Source organism: Patagioenas fasciata, chromosome 5, assembly GCF_037038585.1.
Source record: "Patagioenas fasciata isolate bPatFas1 chromosome 5, bPatFas1.hap1, whole genome shotgun sequence".
NCBI classification, from domain to species: Eukaryota; Metazoa; Chordata; class Aves; order Columbiformes; family Columbidae; genus Patagioenas; species Patagioenas fasciata.
The window spans coordinates 1,627,899-1,655,291 of record NC_092524.1 but is presented as its reverse complement, the minus strand read 5'-3'; the positions used below and the strand labels follow the sequence as shown (position 1 = coordinate 1,655,291).

The 27,393-nt window shown below is 53.8% G+C and overlaps 2 protein-coding genes across 8 annotated transcripts in view; both read left to right on the top strand.

Annotated features, from left to right (window-relative positions):
• DAGLA (diacylglycerol lipase alpha) overlaps nucleotides 1–14,832 on the top strand; it is a 61,606-nt gene extending 46,774 nt beyond the window's left edge. For all 6 annotated transcript variants that reach the window (XM_065838914.2, XM_065838915.2, XM_071808718.1 and 3 more), the window contains 7 exons: nucleotides 263–405; nucleotides 2,010–2,078; nucleotides 3,093–3,165; nucleotides 3,950–4,146; nucleotides 4,920–5,049; nucleotides 5,184–5,365; nucleotides 7,246–14,832. In XM_065838914.2, the coding sequence (XP_065694986.1) occupies nucleotides 263–405; nucleotides 2,010–2,078; nucleotides 3,093–3,165; nucleotides 3,950–4,146; nucleotides 4,920–5,049; nucleotides 5,184–5,365; nucleotides 7,246–8,173 (1,722 nt within the window). In that variant the 3' untranslated portion in view covers nucleotides 8,174–14,832. The remainder of the gene's footprint in view (nucleotides 1–262; nucleotides 406–2,009; nucleotides 2,079–3,092; nucleotides 3,166–3,949; nucleotides 4,147–4,919; nucleotides 5,050–5,183; nucleotides 5,366–7,245) is intronic.
• A 7,527-nt stretch (nucleotides 14,833–22,359) lies between these two features.
• The window catches only part of MYRF (myelin regulatory factor), a 53,595-nt gene continuing 48,561 nt past the window's right edge, over nucleotides 22,360–27,393 (top strand). For both annotated transcript variants that reach the window (XM_065838901.2, XM_071808714.1), the window contains exon 1: nucleotides 22,360–22,606. In XM_065838901.2, the coding sequence (XP_065694973.1) occupies nucleotides 22,561–22,606 (46 nt within the window). In that variant the 5' untranslated portion in view covers nucleotides 22,360–22,560. The remainder of the gene's footprint in view (nucleotides 22,607–27,393) is intronic.

Below are 27,393 nucleotides of genomic sequence, written 5' to 3'. Positions count from 1 at the left end.
CAGGGCCCTTCAGAACAAGCAATGTTGCAGGACAGGAGTGTGCTGAGACTTAAACTAAACAGTGTACATCAGAATTCTGCTGCTGTTTCAAAATCAAGGGTACAATAGCACCCTCCCTAGTCGTGCTGGCGGTGGAGCCGGTTAGCCGGACTCTGCAGTTCTCGTCTTTAGGAAAGACTCACAGCTGGGGAGGGGATAGATTTGGGGATTTGTGGCCTTCACCATTCAGCCTAACATTGATTTCTTTGCGTTTTGTGTTCAGGGCAGAGGAACAAAACACTACGGCCTGATTGTGGTGGGTCACTCCCTGGGGGCTGGCACGGCCGCCATCCTGTCCTTCCTCCTGCGGCCGCAGTACCCGTCGCTCAAGTGCTTTGCCTACTCTCCCCCAGGTGGGCTGCTCAGGTAGGTGCTGGGGCAGGAGGACCCTTGAGAGAGGATTCGGGTGGTTGTAACTGGATCAGATCCTGTTTGAGATGCTCTCCAGGGCACTAACAAACAAGTCTCTGCCCTGAGAAGCGCACAGAAAAATGGAGCGGCAGTTTAGAGGAGGTGAGTTGTTGGCAGCCTCTGCTCTGTGTAACAATGTGGAGTTTAGGCTGTGATGGCAGGTGCCCCCTCTCCCAAATATTCCGGTTTATGACTTAGTTGTCTGTGGCTGTAGCTCTAATTTCACGCTGGCTAGTGGAAAATACAAGTTGAGTGGCCAGGGTGCAGTTTCGTTATTCTCTGCACAGTGCTGGTGTGTCCTCCCCCTACCTGCTGTGAATAGATGCACAACGAGAGATCCTTGACGTGATATAGGTGTCTGCATCGGTTGATCTAGTTGTTCGGACTCCTTCTGCAGCTGACAAAAACTGGCACTTCTGGGGTGTGATTTCTGCCGTTCTAAAGTGGGTATTTAAAGAGGTCAGAGGGATCGTGGTTCTTGGGTGCCTGTTTCTCTCCCTCGGCTACAGGGGGAATCTGGGGTGGCTGCCTCAGATGTCTGAAGAGGTTTGAGTTCCTCGCACTGTTAATGTGAACAGACCTGCTGGTCATGTTATTCGCACGGCAGCCAAACAAAAACATCATGCTGGATTGCTGTGAGGTGAGAGAAGGTCTTTCCAGTTGTGACAGACACCGTGGGGACACTCGGAAGCAGCCACGGGCTCTCAGAAGCTTCTTGTGACAGTTCCTGCATTGTGTTCCAGGAGCAGCCAAGGGTTTTAAACCATCCTGCTGACAGATGTGGTGCTGGCGTGCCCTGTTGTGCTAGTTATCCCTGCAGCTATAGAAGAGTTGATCTGTAGGATGTTTAATGAGAATTTTACAGCTTTTCTGCTCAGAGCTTCCACTCCTGAGATCCCTTGATAGCTCGGGCCATGCTGTGCGGTGTCACCTCAGCTGTCGCAGTTTGAGGTGCCTCTGACTTGCCACGCTGTGTGAGGCTGTGTCGTGCCCAGGATCATCTCTAGATCAACAACGTGGCGTCTGCCTGTGGTGATGGATTCCGGAGATGATTTCTGGGCAGGCAGCTGATTGCAGAACCAGTTTATAGAGTGGAAGCCTTAATTCCCTCTTAGCTTGGCGCTCAGATTGCGGCAGAGAGTGGCCCCCTTGGTTCTACGCTGTCTTCTTAGAGCAGTTTCAGGAACATGGAGTATCTTCTCCTTCCTTTCTGCTGTCCTGGCCATTCCCAAACCATAGGAAAACAACTATAAGACACTGAGTTAGAGTATTTCCTTTTCCAAGCCTATTCAGAGCCATATGCAGGTAAGGATGGAGGAGCTGCCCTGTTTGATGAGCTATACCATTGCAGAATAATGTTGCTTGGGGCTTGGGATGTGAGTATCAGGCTTTTCTTCAGCAGGGTGTAAGTCCCCAAAGCCTTGAGCAGCTTGGGCTGTGGTTTTTACGACCCCGGTTCGCTGGTCACCTCTCCGATACCGGTGGCAAACTGGGAATGAAGTGCGGTTCGCTGCTGCTCACACACTGTTTGCTTCTTCTCGGTCCTTTTTCTCTTGCAGCGAGGATGCCATGGAGTACTCAAAAGAGTTCGTGACTGCAGTGGTGCTTGGCAAAGACCTCGTGCCCAGGCAAGTTGAGAAGTGGCTGAATTTCTTGATGAATATCTGCTGTTCTAAACCAAAATCACCATTTTCCTATCGGAAACACCTGAATTATATCTGTCTCCAGTTTCTTCATTTACCCATCCTTGTGTGCTTCTGACTTGTCTTCCCACTTACCTCCATCTTTTACCTGGACACCTCTGTTGCTGTTTCACACACCTTTTTATAGGCATTTCCCTCCCTGTCTGTGGGAAAGAAAAGGGTGAATACGACTGTCCCATCTCTGTCACTGTCCTAACTGTGGTATATGACGTGTTGTTGCCATCGTCCTGCTTGCCTGTGTTATCTCAGACCTCTGTATGCTCTGCCCTGAACTCTGTGAGCTGTCATCTCGTTTGTGCTGTTTGTCCCCAATACCAGTTCCACATCTTGCATCTCTGATCCGGCTCCCTTGTTTCTGGTGTCCGGGCGTTTCCCACCTCTCAGCATCTCATGGGACACGTTCTGAATGGGGCACTGGAGCAGGAGCCACACAGCCTGGCCTTTCCTTTTGCCTCTGCCCTGTTGTGTCACCCCGGATAAATGGGGACGTTTCTGTCCATACAACACAAGGCATGTCAAATTCGGTGGAGGGAACGTGCTAAATGATATTGAATTTGCCTTTTGCTAACCTGGATGACAAATCTTGTCCATCCTGTAATCTGTTTAGTGGGGTCATATAGCTCCACTTTTTAAATGTATGTTCACTGTGTGCTTTTATACTTGTTTCTTGCTCACTTCTTTCTGTGATTGCATCACCTCCCTCCTTATCTCTCCATCGATCTCTCATATCTGTGTTCACTGACCTGATTCCATCACATTTCATGCTATTTCTTGTCACGCTGGTTTCCTGTGGCCGCTTAACCCTGGTTACTGGTCCGGGCTGACGCCACAACCCATCTCTGAAATGAGCCAAGACATTGTTGCGTTCTTGTAGTATCTCATAGCATCATTTCTTGTTGTTCTGCCCAGCTGTTGTAAATGCACCTTCTTCCTCTCCAGAATCGGGCTCTCGCAGCTGGAGGGATTTCGCCGGCAACTTCTGGATGTTCTTCAAAGAAGCACCAAACCAAAGGTAAGAGTAAAGCTGGGCAGACACCTGAAGGTGAGTCTGAGCAATGACGGTAAATTTCGGTGTCACACAGCAACCCTGCGGGCTCCTCAGGTCCACGGTGAGGACCGTTTAGGTGACGAGAGGAGCAACGGCAGGAGCTGGATGGTGGCTGCAGAGATCAGGGCAAAGGGCTGCACCCTGCTTGTGGTCACAGGTCTCAAATAACCGAGCAGGAAACTTTCTCGTCTGAGCCTGTTTTGGAGTCTGTGCTCCAGAACTGCCGTTTTTTGGGCCAGTAGGAAGGGTGACAGGCCCAAGAGCACAAGAGCTGTCAGCTCAGAGATGTCCTGGGGCCGTCTGGTCATGTTTTGGAGATAGGAAATACGGACTGTTGTTCAACCCCAGGCTTCTTTACCATTACACTGAGATGGAAAACACATAAAACATGAAGATTTGTAGGGGTACAATATTATAGAAAGGACCTGTAGAGGGAGAAAACCGAGCTGACATTTCCTTTTCTTGTTAGCATTCTATGGATTTGTGTTTTGGCTTATGGGTTTTTTGGTGAATTTTGGGTTTTTTTAGGATTTCTTTTAGTGCATAAAGAAAGACCTAAACAGAACGTTTATCTCTTTGTGTTGTATATTCTTTCACTTATTGTTGTACATTAAAAATTCAGATTCCATCTACCTTTTTTTGTCCTGGAAGGTGTTAAGTTACCAGTTGGTGGACGAGTCAGTGCTCACTGCCGATCAATAACTGCAAATACTCCAATGCTCCCTCTCTTTCCTCTCACGGTGCGCAGTGGCGGATCATCGTGGGCGCTACCAAGTGCATCCCCAAGTCGGAGCTCCCCGAAGAGACGGAAGACAACTCGGTGACGAGCAATCGGCTGTGGACGCACCCCAGCGACCTGACCATCGCCCTGTCGGCCAGCACCCCGCTCTACCCGCCCGGCCGCATCATCCACGTCGTGCACAACCACCCCGCTGAGCAGTGCTGGTGAGTTCCCTTTGGGGAAAGGCTCCCCGTGACAGGCACCCAGCGAGGAAGGTGGGTTTGTCTTACGGTGACAGCCACCGCGTCTGTGCTGTCAGAATAAGAAGCGCTGTCGCTGCTGGCTGTTGGAGCAATGACAGGAGCGTGTGCGCTTTAAGCAAAACCACATAATGTTTGTGCTGGCTACTGTGGGGCTCAGCGCTTGCTTCATTTCCCCTTTTATAGCCTTACTAAATAATAAACCCAGGCAGAGAGATGGATGAACTTCTGTTGAGTCAGACCTTTGTGTGTACCAGAGCAGCACCCTCATAAACTCTGAAATCCGTAGTCGCGCCTTAAAAAGCAGAATATTTCTTCTTAATAAGAAGTTCAAGTGTTCTTATCTCGTGTGCTCTCCAGGTTTTAAAATGACCTGCGCTCAACATGTATTACCCCAGTAATTAGCAGATGAAATAGTTGCAAAAAGCAAGGCATTTTTAGTATTTATGTAAAGAGGTTGAGAAGAATATTCTCAGTAGTAATGTTAATTCTTTCTACAAACATTTTACAGCACTGTGTGTAGTGATGTAGTAATATGGTTTAGTGCTAGAGTCGGGCTATGGTTGGACTTGATGATCCTGAAATTGATTCTGTGATCTTCTCCCTCTGTTTTCCTCCTGTTGCTTTTCCCGTCTCTACAACCTGCCGCTTCTTTCTTTCTCATGCCAAAATCCCGCCTGCTCTTCATCCCCTGCTCCCCGTGCTCCCCTCTGTTTGGATCCCGACCGCTCTTCCAGCTGCTGCGAGCAAGAGGATCCCACTTACTTTGCGATCTGGGGCGACAACAAGGCGTTTAACGAGGTGATCATCTCACCGGCGATGCTGCACGAACACCTCCCGTACGTGGTCATGGAGGGGCTCAACAAGGTAATGCTGAGAATGGGGCTCAAGGGGCAAACGCTGCCCTAATAAAATGAGGTACAGAGGCAAATCTGAGCTGAGAAGAGCAAAGCTGGTGTCTCTAGTAAAGCACTGGTATTCCTCTGCTTGCCTTGAAACAGGTCTTGGAGAATTACAACAAGGGGAAAACAGCTTTACTCTCTGCAGCCAAAGTGATGGTGAGTCCTACAGAAGTGGATCTCACGCCAGAGTTGATCTTCCAGAGCCAGCCCTTGCCCAGCGGACCCGCGGTGCAGATCGGAACCGGAGCCGTCACCGCGGACAGGAGGAACAGCAGCACGAAGTAAAGATCGATCGTTGTTTTCTTTGAAAGATTGTTGGCTCTTTGTGGGTCTTTCTTCTCTTGGGGTGTTGTGATCGGTGTTTGTGGGAAGGAGACATCCAAGGGCTGCCTGTGTGGGGCTTTTATTTGGCTTTAATATCTCTTACTGGGGGGAAAAATCCTTTCTGTTGCTCAAGAGTTGGGGAGCGCAGCCAAGTCAGGAGAACCTACGAGTTGAGGGTGTGGAAAAAAACTTCCTCTCCTCTCTATCCATCTAAATGGGGTTTTCCCTGAAGCTGTAAAGGCAAAACTTGCGGTCTTACAGCCAGATTTCTGGTTTCCTGTGTGATTTATGTTCCCAAAATAGCTGATACGGCGATTCTCAAAAGCTGAGAGGCAGGGAAAGTCATAAACTTACCAGAACAGAAACATTTAAAGCCAGGAGCCAACGGCAGAGACTCCTTGCAGATTTTCACATAGCATCTGAGGCATTGCAGGACCACAGGCTTGCACAAAGCAAAGGAAATAAATATCAAAATGTGGGCAAGGATTTATTTCAAAGTTGGAAGACGTGATTTCCGTCTCCGAATTGCATGAGATAGGGCAAATTTGCTGACAAAACTGGGAAAGATGAGTGAAGGAAGATGGTTTGTAGTCAGAGATAGTGAACGGGAGTTGTGAGAAGAAACAGGAGGCAGCGTTGTAGGTGGGAGAGGATTCTGTCCTTGCGAGGGAAGCGCTTGCGTGGACATTTCGTGTAGAGAGACCCAACAAAAGAATCCGTGTGTTCGTGGGAGGAGACAGGTGAGATGGGCTGTGCTGGGTGATGGACAACCGAGACAACATGAGTGAGGGGGAAATACAGAAGATAAGACAGCAAATAATATGCAAATGGTCGAGTTCTTGCCGCAGAGAGTGAATGGTCAGAGAGCGAAGGAAAGCTTAGAAACAATCACAGCCAGGATGAAACAGCAGAAACAGGGATCGACCACGTTTTGGAAGGCGACGGTAAGACTGAGAAGATGAAGTAGGTGAAGCAGCAGGGATTGGAGATGTGGTGTCTGTGCCCAAGGAGCTGCTTCTTGAGGTGAGCGACAGCAGAGGGCAAGGAAGGGGGCAGAGGGCGGAGAGGCTCGAGGGAGGTGCTCGAGCACAAACAGTCCTGGGTTGGCTGTTTTAGTTCAAGGTTAGAGCCGGCTTACTCCCTCTGTTACTTTACTGAAGTTAGACTGATACTTGACCCCAGTTTAACTGGTAAGCCTGTCCTGGCAGGTGCAGCAGTCCCCTCCCAAGCTCAGGCTCTTTTTCCCAGCTGTTTCCTGAAGCCCTTGTCTTTAGGGCTGTCACTTTGGCTGCAGCTCATCCTGGGCTTTGCGTGGTCCTGGTGCAGTGCCTGCACCATCCTTTAAAGTCTTGGTGCAACTGGAGTCTTCCAAAAGATCTTTACCTGTCATAAACTGGCTAAATTGCTTTCTTTTACCTATTTTAAAATCCAGTAGCTGAAAGGGAAAATAGGTTAACTGCCAGCGAGTCCTTTTTTTTGCCTCGGTCCTCTCTAATGCAGAGGTGCTGGGTGAGAGGGGTTTATCTGCGTGTGAAGGGACTGCACCATATATTTGGGTGCTGCAGGTTTCGCTGGGGGCAGAACCCTGGTTCTAAGCGCAAATGGTGCGTAAGAGGGAAGACTTTCAGCCGGGAGAAAAGGGAAGAGCCTGTGTTTGTAGAGAGAAGAAACTGTACTTAATGTTTTCAGCTGGGAGGACGGAGAGATGAGACGTTTCTTGCAGCCGTGGATGGTTCTGGTTAAAGCACCAACACGTGCCCTCAGCGGCCAAGATTTGGTTCTTGCGGCTGTTTTGGGGGAGCGATGCAACCTCACGTTTTCTCTTTCTCCGTTTCAGAAGCAAGTCCCATTCTGAAATTAGCTTGGAGGGGTTTTACGAGACAAAGCCACTTTCTCCCGTGCAGAAAGACCCCGTGGAGCTGCTGCTCCTGGACACAAAGGAACGTCTGTCCGTGGAGCTGCAGGACCGCCGCGCTCCTCTCGCCACCATGGAGAGCCTCTCGGACAACGAATCCATCTACAGCTTCGATTCGAGGCGCTCCTCTGGTTTTCGGAGCATCCGGGGCTCCCCCAGCCTCCACGCCGTCATGGAGAAGGACGAGACGCACTGTTTTTATATAGACCCCGTTATTCCGGAGGAAAACCCCTCGCTCAGCTCGCGGACGGAGCTGCTGGCCGCCGACAGCCTCTCCAAGCACTCCCAGGAGACTCAGGCCCCCGACAACGTCCTCAACAGCGGGGGCACCACCCCGCAGCGCCGCTGCAGCGAGGAGGGCGCCAGCAGCGAGGGGGACCGCGCTTCCTTGGCCCCTCGCGAGGAGCTGGCTCTCCAAAACGGCCGCCTCGCCGACGTTCCCAGCCCCCAGGTGCTGGAGTTTGCGGAGTTTATAGACAGCCTCTTTAATTTGGATAGCAAAAGCAGCTCCTTCCAGGACATCTATTGCATGATGGTGTCTGACAGCTCCAGTGACTTCGCAGAGATGCCCAAATCTGTGAGCGATCAGGAGATCCTGTTGAGGGCACAATACGAACCCAACTTAGTCCCAAAGCCCCCGAGGTTGTTTGCAGGCTCAACAGATCCTTCGTCGGGCATCTCCGTCTCACCCTCTTTCCCCCTTAGTTCCTCTGGAGAACTCATGGACATCACTCCCACGGGCGTGAGCAGCCAGGAGTGCCTGGCCACGGATAAAATCCGGACTTCCACCCCCTCTGGGCACGTAACCAGCCCTGCCAAGCAGGACGACCTCATGATTTCGGCCCTCTAGTGCAGGGTGAACGGAGCGCGGCTCTGCGAGCTGATCCTGCGGGCTGAGCGCTGGGATTATCCTTGGAGAGGTGGTCGTCGGGCGGTTCGGATCGCAGGAGACAGCTGGAAAAAATGGCCCTTGTGGGCGCCGCGGTGGTGGCACGATGTGTGGAGCATGGATTGTGCTCGGGTCCCGTTCTGGCAGCGGGGGGAGGCGGTGGCGCTTTGCACAACCCGCTAAACCGCGGGGTCTGAGTCGCTAAGGGTAGATGCGAGTTCCCTACCTCAGCCTGTCTCGTGGGCTTCAGAGGCAGATTCTTTGCCCCAGGGCACCTGCTGAGCTTGGGAGTGAGACACCGGGCTTCAGGGAATCCCCCGGTGCCAACAGGTGGGTTCTCTGAAGCTCGAGGATGGGATAGACAGAAGGAACGGGGGGCCAGGCCAGATCAGCCCCTTGGTACCATGTTGGTGGTTTTGGAAATGAGCAGATTGACACTTTGGGTCCTGTTGCACTATCGATGTCGGATCTGGCCCGAGATCCAATTCGTCACACTTCCCCAGGGTTGCTTTTCTAGGCCACTCTCCTGTTTTAAAGCCATTGGGGCTGTATTCTCCCCAAATGCAGTCTCCCCTCCCCGGGCCGGGCGCAGCACGTGTGTTTCCTTCCCCGGAGTATTCCTGCGTTCAGTGACCACCGAGCTGCTGAGAGGGAAGGACGCTGTTCTGAAGAGCCAAAGCCCTCTGCCACGTCCCTCCTCTGCCAGAGAAGAGTTCTGGATGTCACCGTCATCGCTTCTCCGTTCCCTGGACCGCTCTGAGCTGGTGACGTCCCCACAGGACTGGCAGGATTCTCATCTCGGAGCTGCGTGGATGGATCAGCTGAAACATTCAACATCTCAACACCCCGCAGAGCATCTCCCAGCACCCGAGTGCAGCGCAGCGCCAGCCTCTGTCCTTGGGCGTTCAGGGAAAACATGAACTCTTTACTAAGTATTGAAATCTCTTGTGTGTTTACAGAGCTGCTAAGCTTTTCGGAAGGTATTTATTAAGCAGACAGGGAGGTTTTCCCAAAGCAAAAAGCACGTTCATTCTCTCCTTCCCGTGCTGTTCCCTCCAGGGACTGATGGGGAGAGAGGATGGACAGGTAGGATTTTGCAAGTCCCCTGGTTTTAAAGTGGCTGGGGATCTGGGGGATGCTGTGTGTGTCCCTCACCCTCCTCCTCCTCCTCCTCCTCTCTGTTGCACATCATTGCAAAGCTTGACTAAGTCTCTAGTAAAACTACCTGAGCGCCGCTGTGCGGAGCCCCGGGCGTGAGGGAGCCTGCTCAGCACTGGGGGGGGTGCTTCCCAACCACGGCAACAGGAGAAAAACTACCTGGCTAGAAGCTTAAACATACTGTGACCTCGAGAAAGCCTTTAATCGACACAACACCTTGGTATCAAAGCTCAGCGGGGTTACCGCTCGGTCCCACTGGAGCAATGTCCTCCCTCACTGGAAACAAAATTCCTATTTTAATTTCCGTATAATCACAGGGATGTTGTTGCTCTCCTTCCCCTTCCTTTGCTGCCGTATTTCCCTTGTGGGAGGATGCTGTGAGCTGGATTTTGTGTCCCAGCGCTGATCTCCCGGTCGACAGTTTAATGCGGGACATCGTATCCCACGCTCCTTACAAATTCCAGGGGCTTTGTTAAACGGGCAGCGAAATATCGTCCGTGCAGTTTAGGTTCCGCCTTTTCTACCCTGTCTTGAATTGGAGGGAATTACTCTCTGAATTCCGAGTAATTTGCAAAAGTGAAATGCTTTAATTCTGAGCAACAAGCTACTTTTTTATAGGTCCTGCAGAAAAGAGCAGCGTTGTTCGCCTTGCTAGGAGCTCGGGTAGAGCCGCTGTGTTGTGCCATCACATCACCCGCTCTCACACACCCGGGGTAAGGCCCAATTGCTGCACGCACCCACAAGTGATGTCTGAGAATACGCACAATAAACGGGGTGGTTTGGAGGGGAAAAGGGGAGCTGGGCGCGGGGAGGCTGGGCCAGCGGGCTGGCTCTGCTCCCGCTGCCCACACGTTGTTCCTGCCTTTAATCCTCGGCGGAAGATGGGTAGTGATAACACTTAGCACTTAGGCAGAGCTTTATATCTGCAAAGCACTTTACAAACACTAAGGAAAGAATCATCTTCGTCCCTGGCGATGAGGAATTAGGAGGCGGCTGTTTCTGCGCAACCACCGGTTGCTGAGGATGGGGGAGATGACTCGAGGTGAAAAAGGTGGATTTACCTCCCTCTTTAGAAAAAAATCTTTCAGTAGTGGCCTGATGGTGTGGAAGGGGTCACGATGTTGCACTAAAAAGTCACTTTGACCCGGGTGAGCGTCCCTGTGTCCTGGGACACGTGCTCGTTGTGCCGGGACGGTTTCCCTCTCTGTGCCATGGGAGCCGTGTCTTGGGGATGGGGCTCCCTCACCCACACCAGCTGCAGCAGGAAAACACAGCCTGACGTGCTGCGGCTTTTCCGCCCTATTCTGTGCTCTGTGGTTATTGGGTTTCTTCTGAAAAGCCTGGAAATACCCAGTTCTTGTGGTCTTGGATTTTGCTATGGATGAAGGCAGTAAAGGTGCAAAAAAGCCCTTTTATCTGAAGTTCTCACTGCGTCACGTTGAGGGGAATTCCTGTTTTCTGTTGTTCTCTCTTGGCAAACAGACCTGTTCCCAGCCCTCACGAAGCAAACCCACGTTCTTTGTGTCATTTCTGCTTTAAACGTCTCTCTGTGTCTCGATTCTCAGCTCTCCTTGGCTGTCAGAGCGTTTGGACCGGCTCATCTCCCAGTTCATCCGGCAGGAGTCCATCTGGAGAGCTCCAAAGAAATAACGCAAAGCCCGTGGCCGCCTCCTTCACCCGCACCGCGCGGCATCGCCGGCTCTCGCTGCCCTCGCTCCGCCCTAATGCGCAGGTGGTTTTAGAAACATGAAGCATCTTCAGCTTTCTGAACCTCTTGGCTTCTGCTTCCTACTTTTTGAGCTTTGTGCCTTCTAATCTTTATAACGTTCCCTTGGTATTCCGCTGGGATGTTTCCCCCCATGTGGAGACGGTGCTGGAAGCGCGGTTCATATACCAGACACCAGGACCCAAGCTACAAGTTCATCCAATTCGGTGGCGCATCCTTAAAATCCCCTGGAAGAGCTATTTGGTAGAGATGTGGATCCTGAAGCATTGAAAGCTCCCAGGACCACCCTTGAGTAGGTAATGTTGGCTGGCTGTGCTTTCAGAGGCTCTTCTGCGACAATAATCGTTGCATTTATTGTCGCTTTAGTTGTAGCGGTGCCAAGAACAGGCAGGATCCTGCGGTGCTGAAGATGTACGAGTGCTGAGCAGAAAGCAAACGCTTCTCCAGCTCTTACTGTTGTCCCCTCTCCCTCTCTGGGGAGCTGCCATTTCCATTCAGAACATGCGTTTTCTCCTAAAGCTGCCATTCTAACCTCTCCTCTTTGCCCGCTATTGCTGTCCCCTAAGCAGGAGCTAATTCACCTCTCTTTTGGTCGCTCCATCTCAGGATGGTGGTGTCTTAATTCACATTAAGAATGAAGAGAGCTTCTGTGGCGCTGGAGGTTTTCTAGGGAGATCATTAAAAGGCTCTCGAGCTCTCTCTCGCTTTCCCTTACCTGTGGTCAGTATTTCCAATGTTCACTGTTTCTTCAGTTTTAAGAACTCTTACAGGAATTGTGTGAGGTATTTTGCTCTCTATGGAGGACTGAGGTGGCAAAGCTGGTTTTGAGTGGAAATACACATATCCAGCGACTCTTATTTTTATACTTTTAGGACATTGTTGCTTAGATTGCAATATCAGCAGGACTTTGGTGGGAAGGAGGTGTTGCTGTCAGTGAACGAGGGCACGGAAGGGGAAGGAAAAGCACCGGAGGAGGATAAGGAGTTGGAACTACATGATCCTTAAGGTCCCTTCCAACCCAAACCATCCTATGATTTAATAATGCTGCTGCCAATGGACTTTCACAGAGCTTCTATGCACTTTAGGAAGTATGTAGACAATCTCTGCAATCCTCTTTCTACTTGGAACAGCATAGGATGAGCGGGAATTTGTTAATTAAGTGCCCCCTCGTTAGAGTTCTGTAGCATCGAAGGTCAGGAGTTACTGAAGTATGTGGACCTAAAAGGGAAATGGGTTAAATATCCATTCAGGCATTGAACCTGAGAGCTCGGTGTATTACAAAAACCAAGATTTAACGTGGATGTTGTCTCTTAGCTGTGAAATGTCAGCTCCTTCCCTGCCCCAGCTGTGTACCTGGTGCCTCTTCCTTCAGGAAAGGGGAGGGTTGGAGACGCAGCTTTGCCCAGACCGCTGCTCTCAATCAGGGAATATGTGGCTCGAAAGCACTGGCAGAAGGACGCTTGTTGCACGTTTCCCTCAAGGCCTGTGCGATACCAAACCACAGCTCCAGATGGAGGGGAAAAGCGGCATTTTTTGTGCCAAAGCTCTGATGGCAGCGGCAACGCTCAGAGCGCGTCCTGCTGCTGCAAACCCTGCAGCTCTGGGGACAACCGGGGACAGACGAACTGCAGCTGGGAGGTGGGACCTAAACCCTGTTAAGGTGTGAACCCTGTGTCGTTAGGGCAGAGGAGCATTTTTGGCTGGAGATCCCCGGCTGCGTGACACAGGCGGGCGGTGCAGAAGGAGCTGCAAGCTGCCCGAATTCTGCTGGGCTCCTCTCTTTCCCATATCCCGACCGTATCGGCGCCCAGCGCGTCCCCAAGAGCCATCACGCTTCATGGCGATCGCCTGAACGTGGGCTGCTCGAGGCCACGTGCGCCGGAGATGTGAAACGATCGAGGAGAGAGCAGTTCCCTGCTTTGTCCCAGGGCTTGCAGTCCTAAAAAGCATCATCTGTCTAATGTTTTCTTTAATCTTTTTTGCTTCCTTTCTTGAGTTCAGACCTCTTGTGCCTTTGTTTCCCTTCGGCTCGAGGTCCAGGCTTTTATACCGAGCATCCGCCCGCGTCCTTTTCCGTCTTCTGCACGTTCTCTCTTCTCTGGGTGTGCGAAAGGGACCGCGGGCTGCCCGGGTTTGGTTTGGGGTTGCCCTTGATGCTGATCTCTGTCCCTTTCTGACGTCCCCGCTGTCCCCTCTGCCTCGGGTCGCATCCAAGTGCCAACAAAGCCTGACCTGAGGTGGCTGTTTTCCTCCAGCCCACGCCGCAGTCGCGGTGTTTTGTGCGCAGTAGGAAGGGAAGGCTCCCCACCGCGTCTCACCTTGGCTGTACCTGACCGCGCTCGGTGTTTAACAGGTCTGCTCACCACTAAAACCCCCTCTCAGGTCTATTCACGAGTAAAACTCGTCCTACTCTTTCAAGATCTGACTCTGGTTTTGTAAGAACTTGCGCCAAAAGGGACTTAACGTATTCTGAATGGTGGTGGTTTCTCTCGCCATCTCCCAAAGGTAACCTCTCTTCTTTTTATAGAGAGTCGGGCATTTTTGCTGCTTGAGTCCTCAGACCTCACCACCTCATCGTGTGCCCAGCCTATCTGATGGGGGAACCTCTCTCTGACTCCTTATTTATTTCTGCAAAACCACCAAACAGCAGAGCAGCCCAGGACCAAGCCTTTGCTTGGGGTTTTGCTGGGATTCACCAGGGCTTTGTGCAGTTCTGATGGCTCAGGGCTGGAGGTACCGGCTGGGCACGTCCAGCGCTCAGGCTGGCTCGGTGACACGTGCCCTGTGCCGATGCGATGTGCTTTCTAGACCGTCACCACCACCTTTTCTTGGGTCTTAATTCCTTCATCAATGTGTCCGCTGGTGGCAAAGTGGCATCACCTGCAGCTCCTGAAGGTGACAGCTTCCCACGAACGGTGGAAGAGGTGATGCCCAGGGAACAGCCTCAAGCTCCTGTCCTAGCGATAAATTCAGTTACCAACAGCACAGGGATGATTCTGTGGTTATTGGGGATGGGTTCTGCCTCTCTGCATGCACGGGGCAGCAGGGGAGGAGCCCCTGCGCTGTCACCCTGTCCCTTGGCCCCGGTGTCCAGCCTGGGAATGAGCAGAGACAGCGAGACCAGGAGGAACTGGTGGAAACTCCTTATTTTCTCATCTTTTGGGGCTATTTAGTGCCAGCTGGGCGGGCTCTGGTGGGGTCTCCATGGTAAATAACTCCCTTACCTCCCACATTTCCCTCTGTCCGCGGACACCGATGCCTCTATGGAAAAAACCCCTTCTGCCTGTTTGTCACCTGTGTCACATCACGTGCCGGGGCAGCTCGGCGTAGGGTGGCTCCGGGTTAACCCCAATTGCCTCTTTATAGGTAAAAACCTTTTGTGTTCATGGGAGAAACAGCCCTGGGGAGCTCTGGCTGCCTCTCCCCGGGCTCAGAGCACTTGCATATGCAATCGGGGGGGTGACAGCGCAGGGTCCCGTGTCCCCAGGCTCAACCGAGAGGTCACTGCCCGTCCTGGGAACGCTCCGAGCTGCCCCGGCATCGAGACGACAAGGACACTGAGCACTCCTCCTGTGCCATTCTCATGTGACTTTTTGTACCTATGTATGAAAGATCCAAACTAATATTGCTGTAAAGAAAGATTACAGATTAATATAGCATATTCTATAAAGAGAGATGTATATAAAAGTTTCTGTACATTGTACGGCACTGTGTATAAACTGGATGTCGAAGCATGGCTGGTGTGTGTGACTGTCCCCAGGGCTGGGTGTGATTGGCCTGAGCTGTGAGTCTGAGCGGTGGGAGAAGCTGCCCTGGGCTCTCGTTGCAGGGGGACGAGCAACACGGGGTCCCCGCGGCAATCTGGGGACAATTGAGCGCTCGCCTCGGCTCTGGAGCTTTTGGAGTGGGGGAAACATCTCTGTGCCTTCAGATCCGCTGGGCCAGAGATCTCAGCTTCACTGGAGAAGGGAGTTGAGGATGAAAACTCAACGCTTTGAGTTACCCCGAATTAACACGCCACACAAAAGTTCTGTTAGCGCAGACAGACGCAGTTAATGACAAGGGACCTTTCGGAAGCGCGTGAGGAAGAGGAGGACGGAGCGCAAACGAGAACAGGGTAACAAATTCACCCGTGGGAAAGCATGAATCGCAAGGTGAGTTCAAAGCGGCGAGGAAGAGCTCCCAGAGTGAGCGACCCGCGTCTTTGCGCCGGTTTGCGAAGCAGCATCGCAAACCAGGTGTGAACAGCAGCTCCGGTAACCCACGCTGTGCGGAGGGGAGAGCAGGAGCTGTGGCTGCGCGGGTGGGAGAGGAGGAGGAGGAACAAGGAGCTTTCTGAGCAGCCATGAGAAACAGGAACAGGAGTGCCTGGCAGCAAATAATCCGATTAACGGCTGCGTGGCGCAGTTTTTATGGTGGCTCCTGAAGAGACTGAGCGCTGTCGGGGAATTAAGGGCTCAAAGGTGGCTCAACTACTGAGTTCCTATAAAAAGTACTGGTATGTTTAAGTGCCTGCCCGATGCTCCGGGGTTGCTCTACAGTTGCTTTTGCTGCCCACAGCTCTATCAGGCTCGTAAAGGGATGTTGCCCTTTCTATAAACGCTTCCTCTCCTGGGGGAAGAGAAACAGCGCTCTGGATCCTGCCCTTGGATAAACATCAAGTAATCCGTGCTTAGGAGGGACTGGTTTGATACTAAGGAGAAAAGTACATGAGTGTGTGCCCAGCAGCCATGGTGGATGTTGCTTTAAAACCGGTTTTACTATTAAAAGCCTGAATTACGGAGCGTGGCAAGGGACGCAGCCGCTATTGCCAAGGAGGCTCTGGGGCTGTTCGGTGGGTTTGTGGCTATAGGACAAATTTCCAGCTTATTGAGAAAAGCGCTTTTCAGCCCGTTGGCCGTAAAGCATCCACAACTACGCCAGAAAAGGCGTTTTTCAAACAATTCTAAGCCAGGCTGGTGCATTCCCAAGCAAGCAGAGAAAGTGAATGAAAACCAATGGGAATGTGTGAGTAGGTAAAGTTGGGATGGGGTTGTTAATTACTTGTAAATAGGACCCAGCATTGCACAAAGCGGTTAAGCAGGGTTTTGATGGTTGGTTTGGTTTGGTTTGGTTTTGGTTGGTTGGGGTTTTTGTTTCGTCCAGGATGCAAGGTCGTACTTCAGCTGGGAGAGGAAAAGAGGTTAAACAGGGATCCGAGGGTGATTGCACAGAGAGGATATTTAACACGCGTATTTAAGTCAAGGTTATTGAATGACCTGGTGCTCTTCAGAAGGTCTGGTTACACAAAGCCTTACGGGACCAACTGATTTTTGCTGGGCAGGGTGTTGAGGGCAATAAAGGCGAGGGCTGGGCGGGAGGATCGCGCCTGGGTGCTGTCTGCAGGCTCCGTGCTTTCCACCAGCGGCACAACAGCACAGGGGCGCCGATGCAACGAGAGGGCAATGCCCGCTTGCTCTGAACCCGCACGTGAGGACCCGCGGGCTCTCGACAGCACCCGCGTTTCTGTCTTTGCAGCAACCTCCTGACGCTGCTGCTCATCCAGCCCTGGACCTTCTGGGAAGCCAAGCCCGGCTTGTCTGGGCTGGTTTGCTCGGCAGAGGCGCTTGAGCTGAGCCAGAGTCTCCAGAACGGGCGTCCCTCGCCGACTCCCATCCTTTATATTTATTTTTTGTAATCAATGGTGGCGTTCTCTCCATCTTGGGAACGAACCTCGTGCAGTTAATGAATAACCAGGGGGTGATTTATCAGCGTGGGTCCCTCACCAAGAGGAGATAACGGCCGGGGCTTCCACCTCCTGCACCGTGGGAGCTGCCGTGGGTGTGCGGGGTGAAACCGCATCTGCTGTCCCGCCTGATACCCGAGCGGGGACAGCACGAGGACACTCGCGGCCCAAGCGGCCACCAGCGCGAGAGGGGCTGGGAGGACACATCTCCTTGGCCTGACCGAGTTGTGCCTCCCTTGGCCTTTGGGGTCACAGCTGGAACACCGGGGTGATTGTGGAGCCAAAGTGTGATGGGGGCGGCTGAGGGACCTGGGGGCTCAGCTGGAGAACAGGAGCTGAGGGGAGACCTTCTGATCTCTGAACTGCCTGAAAGGAGCTTGGAGCCAGGGGGGTCGGGCTCTGCTCCCCAGGAACAAGCGCCAGGAGCAGAGGAAACAGCCTCAAGTTGCACCAGGGGAGGTTGAGGTTGGATGTGGGGAACAATTTCTTCCCCAAAGGGCTGTGGGGCGTTGGAACAGGCTGCCCAGGGCAGTGCTGGAGTCACCATCCGTACCTGACACATCCCTGATAACCGCACGGGCGACGCCGAGGCCGATGACCCCGGAGCAAATGACACCTCCATGGTGCTGCCGTTACCTCTCGCCCTCCGCTTTGCGCTCCCTCTGCGTTTCTGAGCCCTCGGACAGAGCCCCACGGTTACGGGACCGGGAGGAAGGCAGCGAGTTCCAACAAAGGAAGTTTCTGGAGCATATTTGTCGAACATCCCTCCATTGGAGCCATGCAGACCGCAGCGCTTCCCCTGCCCGAGACCGTCGGGTGAGGCAAGGATGGGATGGAACGATCCCAAACCCTTTCCAGACCCTCTTGGCAGCTGCTGCACATCTGCTGGCGGCTGTTGTGTGCCAGCTGTGGGGTCTCGCTGCCAACAGGTCCAAATCTGAGCCTCATCTCACCACCTTCTGCCCTTGAGGCCACAAAATAACCCACTTCCAGCCCTACTGATCCCAAAGATGGTGCCGCGGCCTCAAGGTGCCGAATCCAGCATCAGCAGAATTCCCAAACAATTTTCCTCCATCCTGGCTGGGTGGGATTTCAGTCTCAGATGGTGGATAAAGGTGCTAGAGATGCTTATTTTCCCCACGTAGGTTAAGATCAGCGGTAGGACAGACCGCCCTGTGTTAAGGGTGGTGCGGGGACGTGTTCTCCATCGAATTCAGTGGGACCTGAGCCAGACTCCATCATCAACTCACTTCACAGAAACCCCGCAGAGCACAGGTGAGGCCGCAGGGATGTCCCCAAATCAAATCTCGACGCAGCAGCTCCTTTCCCGCCCCAACAGCCGGCGACCCCGGTGCTGGTGGGTGACACACGTACAGGAGCCTCGGCAGCTCCTGGGGCCGCGTTGTTGGCCCTGCCACCCGCGCCATTCACGCTGATTCGGGTCAGGTAGGTACGTTGGCTTGTTTGCATTCTTAACCACATAAACCGTGCCAAAACGCAGGGTGTTTATTTTATTTACAATTTTGTTTCTTTCTGTTTGCCTGAAGGGGGTGGAAATAAACGACACCCGAGCGTTTTCATGGCTCGCACACCAATGTGCTGTGTGCCCAATGTGCAGAATTGTGCCCAAGGCTTTGTGTTGGTTCTGTTTCTCACCCTGAACGCACAGAGACTCCACCTGAGGGTAAAATCCATCGGATGGGCCGTTTTGTCTAAAACAGTGTGTGTTTTCAGCCACCACCGTGCCCTGGCTGACGTATTCAGAAAACTGTAGAGTTAACAAGGCCACCCAACTCCAGTCTACCTGGTGGTTTCAGCGCATCCGATTCAACGCTGTGCAAAACGCGTAAAACCCCGCCTTAAGGTCCCTCTTTCAAATGCTGATGGGGCCGATGGGCGCAGTCTGAGGTTTGGGGGGCACAGTCTGAGGTTTGGGGGGCGCAGTCTGTGGTTTGGGGGGTGCAGTTTGAGGTTTGGGGGGGCGCAGTTTGAGGTTTGGGGGGGTGCAGTTTGAGGTTTGGGGGGGTGCAGTCTGAGGTTTGGGGGGGTGCAGTTTGAGGTTTGAGGGGGCGCAGTCTGAGGTTTGGGGGGGCGCAGTTTGAGGTTTGGGGGGGTGCAGTTTGAGGTTTGGGGGGGTGCAGTCTGAGGTTTGGGGGGCGCAGTTTGACGTTTGGGGGGCGCAGTCTGTGGTTTGGGGGGCGCAGTCTGAGGTTTGGGGGGGTGCAGTTTGAGGTTTGGGGGGGCGCAGTCTGAGGTTTGGGGGGTGCAGTCTGAGGTTTGGGGGGCGCAGTCTGAGGTTTGGGGGGCGCAGCTTGTGCACGGTGTGAGTTTTTCAGCCTGGGGAAGGAGAAGTGCTGGGTACAACCGGCTGTGAGAGGGACACAGCCCCCCTGCCCTGCCCTGGTTTACTGCAGTCAACGAGCAGCGTTTCGAGTCACCTGGGCGGTCTTTAGATCAGAATGAGAACTTCTATAGGCTTAATACGCAAAACAAATGGATATACGCACACCCCGAGCGTATAATGCATCAACCATTAGAGGTACCAAATATTCCAGTGTTTCCAATAGCTAATTAACATCGTGTTTGGCGTCTGGTGGCGCAGTCCCGCCTGGATCAATGCTCCATCTCCTGACCCAAGCGTCCTGCCCAGCCGAGCCTCGTGTTATCGGAACCGGCCGTTCCGCACGTGTCCAGCAGGATGTGACCCCGCGTGGGGCTGGGAGGGGAGATAAAGACGCACTAAAGAGCTTTGCGGTTGGGGTGTGGGGTGGGGCGGGGCGGGGGGACCGCTCAATTATTTTTTTGTTTTAAATTGGACTTTGAGATTCAGCGCTGGAGGGAGCAGCGGCCGCACCTCCCGTGAGTAACGTCCAGCCGCCCCCGTCCCGGCGCTGGGCAGGGAGCTGTTTGCACAGGGGGTGACGGGGGAAGGATGGGGACATGCGCGTGGGGAGGGGACAGCAGGGGATGGGCAGGGGGGGACAGCGGGAAGGAGAATTGAACGGCACGTTGCGATGGGGGCTGCGTCTCTGTCACCTGCGTTCTGTGCAGCAATAGTGAACCGAAGTGACGCCTCTTAGGCTTTTTAGGTTCGGATATCTCCGGTATATCTTGGAGATTGTACAAGTTTGACCCTGAAATCATAGAATCATCGCAGTTTGGGTTGAGGGACCTCCCCAGCTCCCCCAGTGCCACCCCTGCCATGGAAGGGACATTGTCACCAGCTCAGGCTGTCAGAGCCCCGTGCAGCCTGGCCTGGGGTGTCCCATCCACCCCCTCTTTGGGAACCCAGGTCAGGGTTTTACTGGACATGCTGGGTTTTGAGCTCATTGCAGTGGGAGAACAGCTGCTCTTTCCCCTTTCAGGAGGCTGGGCACGTCCCCTGGTGCCACCAGCAGCGCGTGTCCAACCTGGGTCGTCTCTCTAATCGGGTCCAGGAGAGGAGACGGCAGCAATCCCTGGGCAGGGAGCTGAGCAGGACCAAGAGATGAACCCGCGTGAAGCAAAATAAGGTGAGGAGGACGTGGGCCATCAGTGCCTCGTTTAATTCAGACACCAGAGAAGGAGCAACAACAGGTGAGCCCACCCAAGGGAGTTCGGTCCAAGTGACTTAAGACCAGGGGACACAGACCGGGACAAGTGCTGCCGCTCTAACGCCTGCCTTCCCAGGGCAAAGTGTGGGTGAAGGTCTCTTAATCCCTGATGTACCCTATGATGCGATGCTGTGCTGATGGTACCACGGGGTGAAACCGCGCTGAGGTTCGTGCTGGCTGCTGAGATAGCGCGGCGCTGGGTACAAACACCCGGGTGGTTTAACGCTGCTCCACAAAGGCACCAAGTTGCTTCAGAAATGATTTCTGGGCCATCAGATACCTCCATAGCACGGACAATAGAAACGCGTGTTCTGTTCATCCCGCTCCCCCACGGCGCGTGTTATACTCAGAACATTTATAGGGAGGAGGGTTTGCTGGGGGTGGCAGCCGCTGTGCCGCAGTTTGCACCATTAGTGGGTTGCTCTCAAATGACTTTTCTGTCTCGTTAGCGGGATGTGTGTCTTTTTGGGACTGGGAAGACTGGTCTGGGCCATGTTACGGGAAGGATGTGCTGCAGGACTGTTAAAGGAGAGAGGTGTTGCGGTTTTATTTTCCATAAGCTATCGCACAGGAGTTTGCACCGTGGGGTGGGGAATCCCAGGCAAAGATGGGTTACAAACCCAGGGCAGGTCGCTCTTGGGGTCATTTGCCTTTCAAATCTCTTGCTCATCTTTGGACCCCGATGCCACCGCAGGAACTTGTTCCTCGGCCAGCTCGGCGTGTTTACAGATCCCTTCGCTGGCTTTGACAGCGCCGGTGAAGTGACCCAGAACAGCCTTGGCCTCCCCTTGTTGTTTTATTGTGCCGGAGCCACCGAAGCTCCAGCTCCCTCCTGTCACTCCTTGAATTTATTAACTGGCCCTGAGAGATGTGTAGGGGATGCTCCGTAGACCCGCTGGCACAAGAATAAGACTCGAGAGCGGGCAACGTTGCATTGGGAGGTTTTGCAAGCAAGATCGGTGCACCGAGCTGGATTCTCAGGTCCTAAACGTGCCTGTGAACGTGTTCTCGAGTGAAATTTGGGTGCATGGGGTCTGTGCTCACTGGGAGATTTATTCCTGACAAGGTGCTCCTGCTGAGCGGGGATAACGTGCTGCTGGGAGGATGGGGAATGGACCACCAGGGCTTGGATCCTTAGCAGGAGCGTTTAGTTCTGGGGTCTAAGTAATACAGCCCAACATCTAACCCAGCCCTGACCGGGTTTAGGCCTGGACTAGCGCTTAGGCTCCGTGTGAAAATGAGTATTTTACTTCCTTCCTATGCAGCTTGTGGCTGTGGGAGGTGAGTGTGTGTGCAGGAACAAGGGGCGCGGGGAACAGAGAATAACAATTGTCTTAATGGCAAGAGAGAGGGAGAGAGAGAAGAAAAAAGGGCTGTTGAGCTCTTTCTCTCCATGCCCGAAATAATAGACCTATTACTATCCCCAAACCTCAGCCCCCCTCCCCTCCCCAAGAGAAGAATTGGTCACTGCACAGCTGTGCGAGCGAGAAAAATATATTTATATATATAAGAGAATCTGCCCTTCTGAATTGGTTTGTGGGGACGGACAAAACCTCATTGTGCGCTTTATCTGCCCCGAAGAGAATGGCCCCACAGTCTCGGCCTGGCAGGGGCTCCGCGTTTGGTTAACTGTGCTCAGATCACTGTAACTTCATTTAGATACTGTACTGTTATGGTTTTTTTTTATTGAGGCATTATTATTGATTGTGGGCACATCTGGGGAAGAAAACACAACTGTTTCCCCAGCCCCCTCACTGGAAGGGTATTTGGGGAGGGGGGGGTATAGATGGTTTGAGAGCGCTGCGGCTCGCAAAGGATTGGGAGTAGGGGGAATTGATTTTTGGGGAGGTACCGGATTCCAGGGGAGCCCCGGGGGCGGGAGGAGGAGGAGGAAGAGGAGGAGGCGGGGGAGGAGCGGGGCGGGGAGGAGCGGCCGCAGCGCTCGGTCCGTCGATGGGCAGCGAGCGGCCGCGCTCGGCGCCGGGAGCGGCTCCGGGAGCCCGGCGGGGCGCGGGGGGGCGCTGAGCGGCGGGGCGGGACGGGACGGGCCCCCCCGGCACGGAGCGGAGCGCAGCGGCAGCGAGCGGCCCGGGGGGATGCCCCGCTGCGGGCACCGGGGGTAGCCCGGCCGGTGCATGGCACAGCTATGGAGGTGGTGGACGAGACGGAGGCTCTGCAGCGGTTTTTTGAAGGTAGCGTGTGCGGGGGGGTGCGTGTCCTGTTTAATCGCAGCCTTTTCCCACCCAGGACAGTCTTAAGGCGGCCCCTGCCGCCTCGTCCAGCCGTGCAGGGCTCCCTGAGCCCGGGTTGCGTCCCTGAGCCCGGGTTGCGTCCCACACGGGCACCGCGGGTCCCGAACGAGTGCTGGGTTGTGTTGTGTGGGACGCCGGACGCTTGAGTGCACCGCGGTGGGGACCTCGGGGTGGCCGTCACCGGCCCGCGGACGGGGCACAGGTTCTTGATTGTGCCTCTGGCGTAGACGTCACCATCCCCGGAAGGGTTTAAGGGACGCGGCGATGAGGTTCTCAGGGGTTAGTGCTAGAGTTAGGTTGTGTTTTGACTCAATCTGGAGGGTCCTTTCCAACCAAAATGGCTCTACAGGGCCACACTCTTGGTTCCTCTCTGCTCGTCTCAGGACCGGTGGCCTCTGTCCCCGTCCCCTGAGCTGTTGCTGCTGGGCACAGCGTATTGGGAACAGGCTCAGGGCTCCACGCTTTGCTGGGGAAATCGCTCCTCTTTGCTCCAGAAGATAGCAGATCCAACACTGGTGGTGTCCAGCGGAGCCCCCATCTCATCAGCATTTCCAGGCCAGACCCCTTGGGGCACCGCGTGGCTGTGGATCCCATTCTCCTCCCCATCCCTGCAAACCAAAGGCAGCTTTTACTGAAACCAGCGCTGGAAAAGTTGTTGTAGAGAGAATTTGGCCTCGCAGTCAGGCAGGGGTGAAATATAGTTGCTGGTGGTAGGGCTGAGCTGTATGTGTGGGGACGCGTTGGGACCCTGATGTCCTTTGTTGTCCCTCGGCTCGCTGTTTCTCTGGCTGTGTTGGCACGCTCTGCTCTTCCTTGTTGACTGTTGTTGCTGCTCTTCCTCGCTCATTGTCTTTGTTTCTCCTTTGGTGCTGCGCCCTGCACCGCGTGCCCCTTGTTTTCCGGCGGCTGCTTGCCAGCCGGGGGTTTTATTTGGTGTGACACCGTTGTGCCGATCGAGGGGGACCAACGTGCCCGTCCCGACGAGGTTCTGTCCCACCAGCAGGTCCTGGAGCTGGTGGCAGAGCTGGGGGGACCGTGGGGAGCGGGTTGTGTGCGGAGTCAGCTCTGGAGCTCGGGTTCCATGCACAGTGCTCGTGCTCTGCGGTGCGAGGACTCTGTCCCTTGTGTCACTTTGGCTGCTGGAAGGATTTAAGGTGATCACGGCCCCAAGCGTGACAATATTCAAGAAGCGTTTAGACAACGCCCTCAGACACATGGTGTGAATTTTGGGGTTGTGCAGGGACAGGAGTTGGACTCGGTGATCCTTGTGGGTCCCTTCCAGCTCAGGACGTGCAATGATTCTAACGCAGGGAGGAGAGTGAAGATGCACCACACGGAGAAGACGTTCTCAGGAGCGATGCCTCAGCACCACATCTCCTCTTCTTCTAAGGCAGAGGCATCCCCTGGTTGTTCCAGCCGTGGTTCTGGGTTCCCGGGAGCACCAGGATTGGCGAGGATGTGATTCTGTCATTCTATGACGAGCATCCTCGCCCGCAGGTGCTCAACGCGCGCTCCCACCCGGCTTCTCCTCAGCCTCGGGGGGCTTGTGTGGGTTTTCGGGCTTCACGTGGACCGACCTCCTCAATCCCACCCACCCCCTGTCCTCTGGGCACCCAGCACCTCCCCGGGGTCCTCGCAGCACTTGCTCAAAACCCCAATGTTATTTACAGGCGTTAGACCTCAACTCTTCTCTACAGAAGTGGGGTTTTTCTCCCTCCCCAGAGCATCCTTTTGCAGGAGGGGGGGTTCTTTCTTTCTTTCTTTGCCTTGTTATTTCTGGGTGCTGTGGGTGATCCAGCTTGAACAGGGGGTTGGACAAGACGGCCCACGACAAGATTATTCTGTGATCTCAAGCGGTCCCTGCCAAGCTCAACCGCACTGGGATTCTTTCTTTTTCCCTCTTCGTATCTTTATCTTTTTGCTTCTTTCTGCCTTTCTTTCAAATTAAATCCACCTAGTCCCCGCGATGATGTGGAAACTGGGGCTGAAGGATATTTCTTGTCCTCTGCTATTTACCTACTTGTAAAACTTCCTTTATAGAGCTTCTCCGAGCTTCGCTTTTTCCGTGGAGCCCCAGCATGGCTGTTGGCGTCATTAGGGCAGCTGCATCCCTTCGGTGCTATTATAGAGCATCTGTTTCAACGCAGCGTTTGAGGGTGAGAGGGAAAGAAAGACGAGGAAGTTTGACCACGAAGGATCGCGGTTCAGTTCGGTTTATGCAGCGAGGGAAGAAACTGGGTTCGTTCTTTAGTTCATGTGTTAATGGTGCTGCCCGGCAGGGGTAGGTGGCCAAACTGTCCCTCTGCTGTTCAGAACCAAAGGTCGGTGCCTTAAATCACCGGCTTTGCAGCACAGCCTGGGATCTTCCCTGGAATCTCGCTGTCCTGAAGAATTAATGGTTTCTGGATGTGTAATCTAGTGGTGAACAATAGATCTGCTAGAGATTATTACTTTACAGGAATAAATTCATTAGTAGAGCTGATTCCTCGCTGCCCCATCACTTCTTTCAAGGTGTCTGCTGGTTCCTTGCTGAGGGGGAACTCATCTTTAAACCTTATTTTTCTCTTATGGCGAAATATTTTCTCGTCTCACAGACCATCTTCTGGCCAAGCGGAGATTTCGCACTTAAGGGTGTTTTCTTCTTGCAAGCCCCAAAACGATTTGGGAATCCCCTTTCCTTCGCTTTCTTGGGGATGCCCGCCTGCCCTAAGCGGCCCCGCCGTGCAATCCCGCTGTAACACTCCCTGTTTCAAAGTGTAAGGCCGGGATTAACTGGGCTCTTCTCGCAGAGCTTTGGGGAGGGGGCTGTGCTGTGAAAGAGCGGGGGGCCGTGCTGGTTCCGAGTGCTGGCGCTCGGCTGGCGGCAGTGACAGCGCGGCAGGTCCCGTCCGCAGAGCAGGGCTTGCGCTGGGGAGCGAGCGCTCCCAAAATCTCAGGTCCAGTTCCCTGTTTCTCCGCATAAGCAGGCTTTTATATCCCTAAAGAGGGCTCTCCACATTTGCACGGGCAGGATCTCCTTATTTCTCTGGAATGCAGCCGGCTGCTCTTAAGAGCGAGATCCGAGACACACGGGGACGGAGGAGCAGAAGAATGATGTGAAAAGTCATTTAAGCAAAGCTTTGCTTTGATGTTTGGGAAGGGGCTGGGGAAAGACTAAAGGAGGGAGATTCAGGCTGGACATGAGGAAGAAACTTTTTAGATTGAGGGTGGTGAAACGCTGGAATAAATTGCACAGAGAGGTGGTGGATGAACCATCCCTGGAGACATCCCAGGCCAGGCTGGACGGGGCTCTGAGCACCCTGAGCTGCTGAAGATGTCCCTGCTCATGGCAGGGGTGGCACTGGGGGACCTTTCAATGTCCCTTCAACCCAAACTGTGATGATTCTGTGACATAACTCACGCCTTCCTGGGATGAAGATGCTGTGAGCGCGATTGTGGCGCTGTGTCCTCAAGGTGGCCGTGTCCTGGGTTAGGGACACCATCACTGCCCTGGTTTCTGCTGGCACAGCTGGTAGATGCGTTTTGTGACGCTCAGCACCATCCTGCCCAGCGTGGGACGCTGGGGGTTCTGGCAGCGGAGGCGCAGGAGCTCAGCCTGGTCTTTCCATAGTGTTGGGAGTGTTTACCCAAAGCATTTGTATTTTGTATCAAAGGCAAAGCAGGGAGTTGAAAGCGGCTGACCCTTGGCTGGCATCCTGCTCCAAACCTTCCCGTCCTCCCTGCCTGCCCTGGCGCGAGGGAAGCGGTGACGCCAGAGCTCAGCTATTCGGGATCCCGCTCTCTCTCGCCTAATTTATGAGATAAGAGCTTGTTAAAGAATGTATATGGGGAAAGATGTGCAGAGCGGGGCCGGGGGGCGGGGGAGTGGGCGAGAAATGGAGAAAGAATTCCCAGCACTGGAAGTTTGGAGGGTTTGGGGTTGAGATGTAGCTGGGAAAAGCAGGAGCTGGTCAGACAGAAAGGGCCGGATTTCAGTGGGGACGCGCGAGTCCCGTGGGGTTCATAGATGTAACTTTTCAGCGTCCGTGTGTCTGTCCGTGCTGCCGGGGGGGTCGCAGGAGCCTCCGAGCCAGGGGTGAGCGACGAGCACCGGGTGTTTTATCAGCAAGGCAGCCGGTGTGTTCGTATTAGCGGGTATTTTTGCCCGGAGGAGCGTGTGTATACATGTGTATACATGTGTTAGTGGTATTCATTACTTGCTTGGTGATTTTTATTGTGTCTTGCGGAGCACTTTACGTGTGTGAGTAGGAAGCGCCGCTTCGCAGCCCTGCAAGAGGAGGTCTGGGCTGTTTTCACCCTTTTTCCTGGATGGAGAAACATGAAATGCAGAGAGCTGAGCCCAGGACTCGCAGATTCGCGCCTTGTCCAGTGCTCTGTGCCATAAGGGTCGCGTCTCTGCGCCCCGTGGGTTTGGGGATGGATGGGAACAAGTGGGAAAGGTGTGATGTAAACCGGTGACGCCGTGAGCTTAAGGGAGGAGGAGCGATGGTTCGTCTTCCAGCTCACGGTGGGTGAAGCGTCCCTGAGCTGGGGGCTCTGGCCGGGTGGGTGACCCCCGCTTTGAGTTACAGCTCATGGGGGTTCCCTGGACCATGAGCACAGGGTCAGTTCCTGGAGATTGTGGAAAAGAGTCCCAGCGAAACAAGGGGCTGCTCTGGAGGCAGAAACACACACGCAAAGCAGGACAACCGGCCCCACGGGTGTTTTTAGGCACCTGGGTTTGCCAT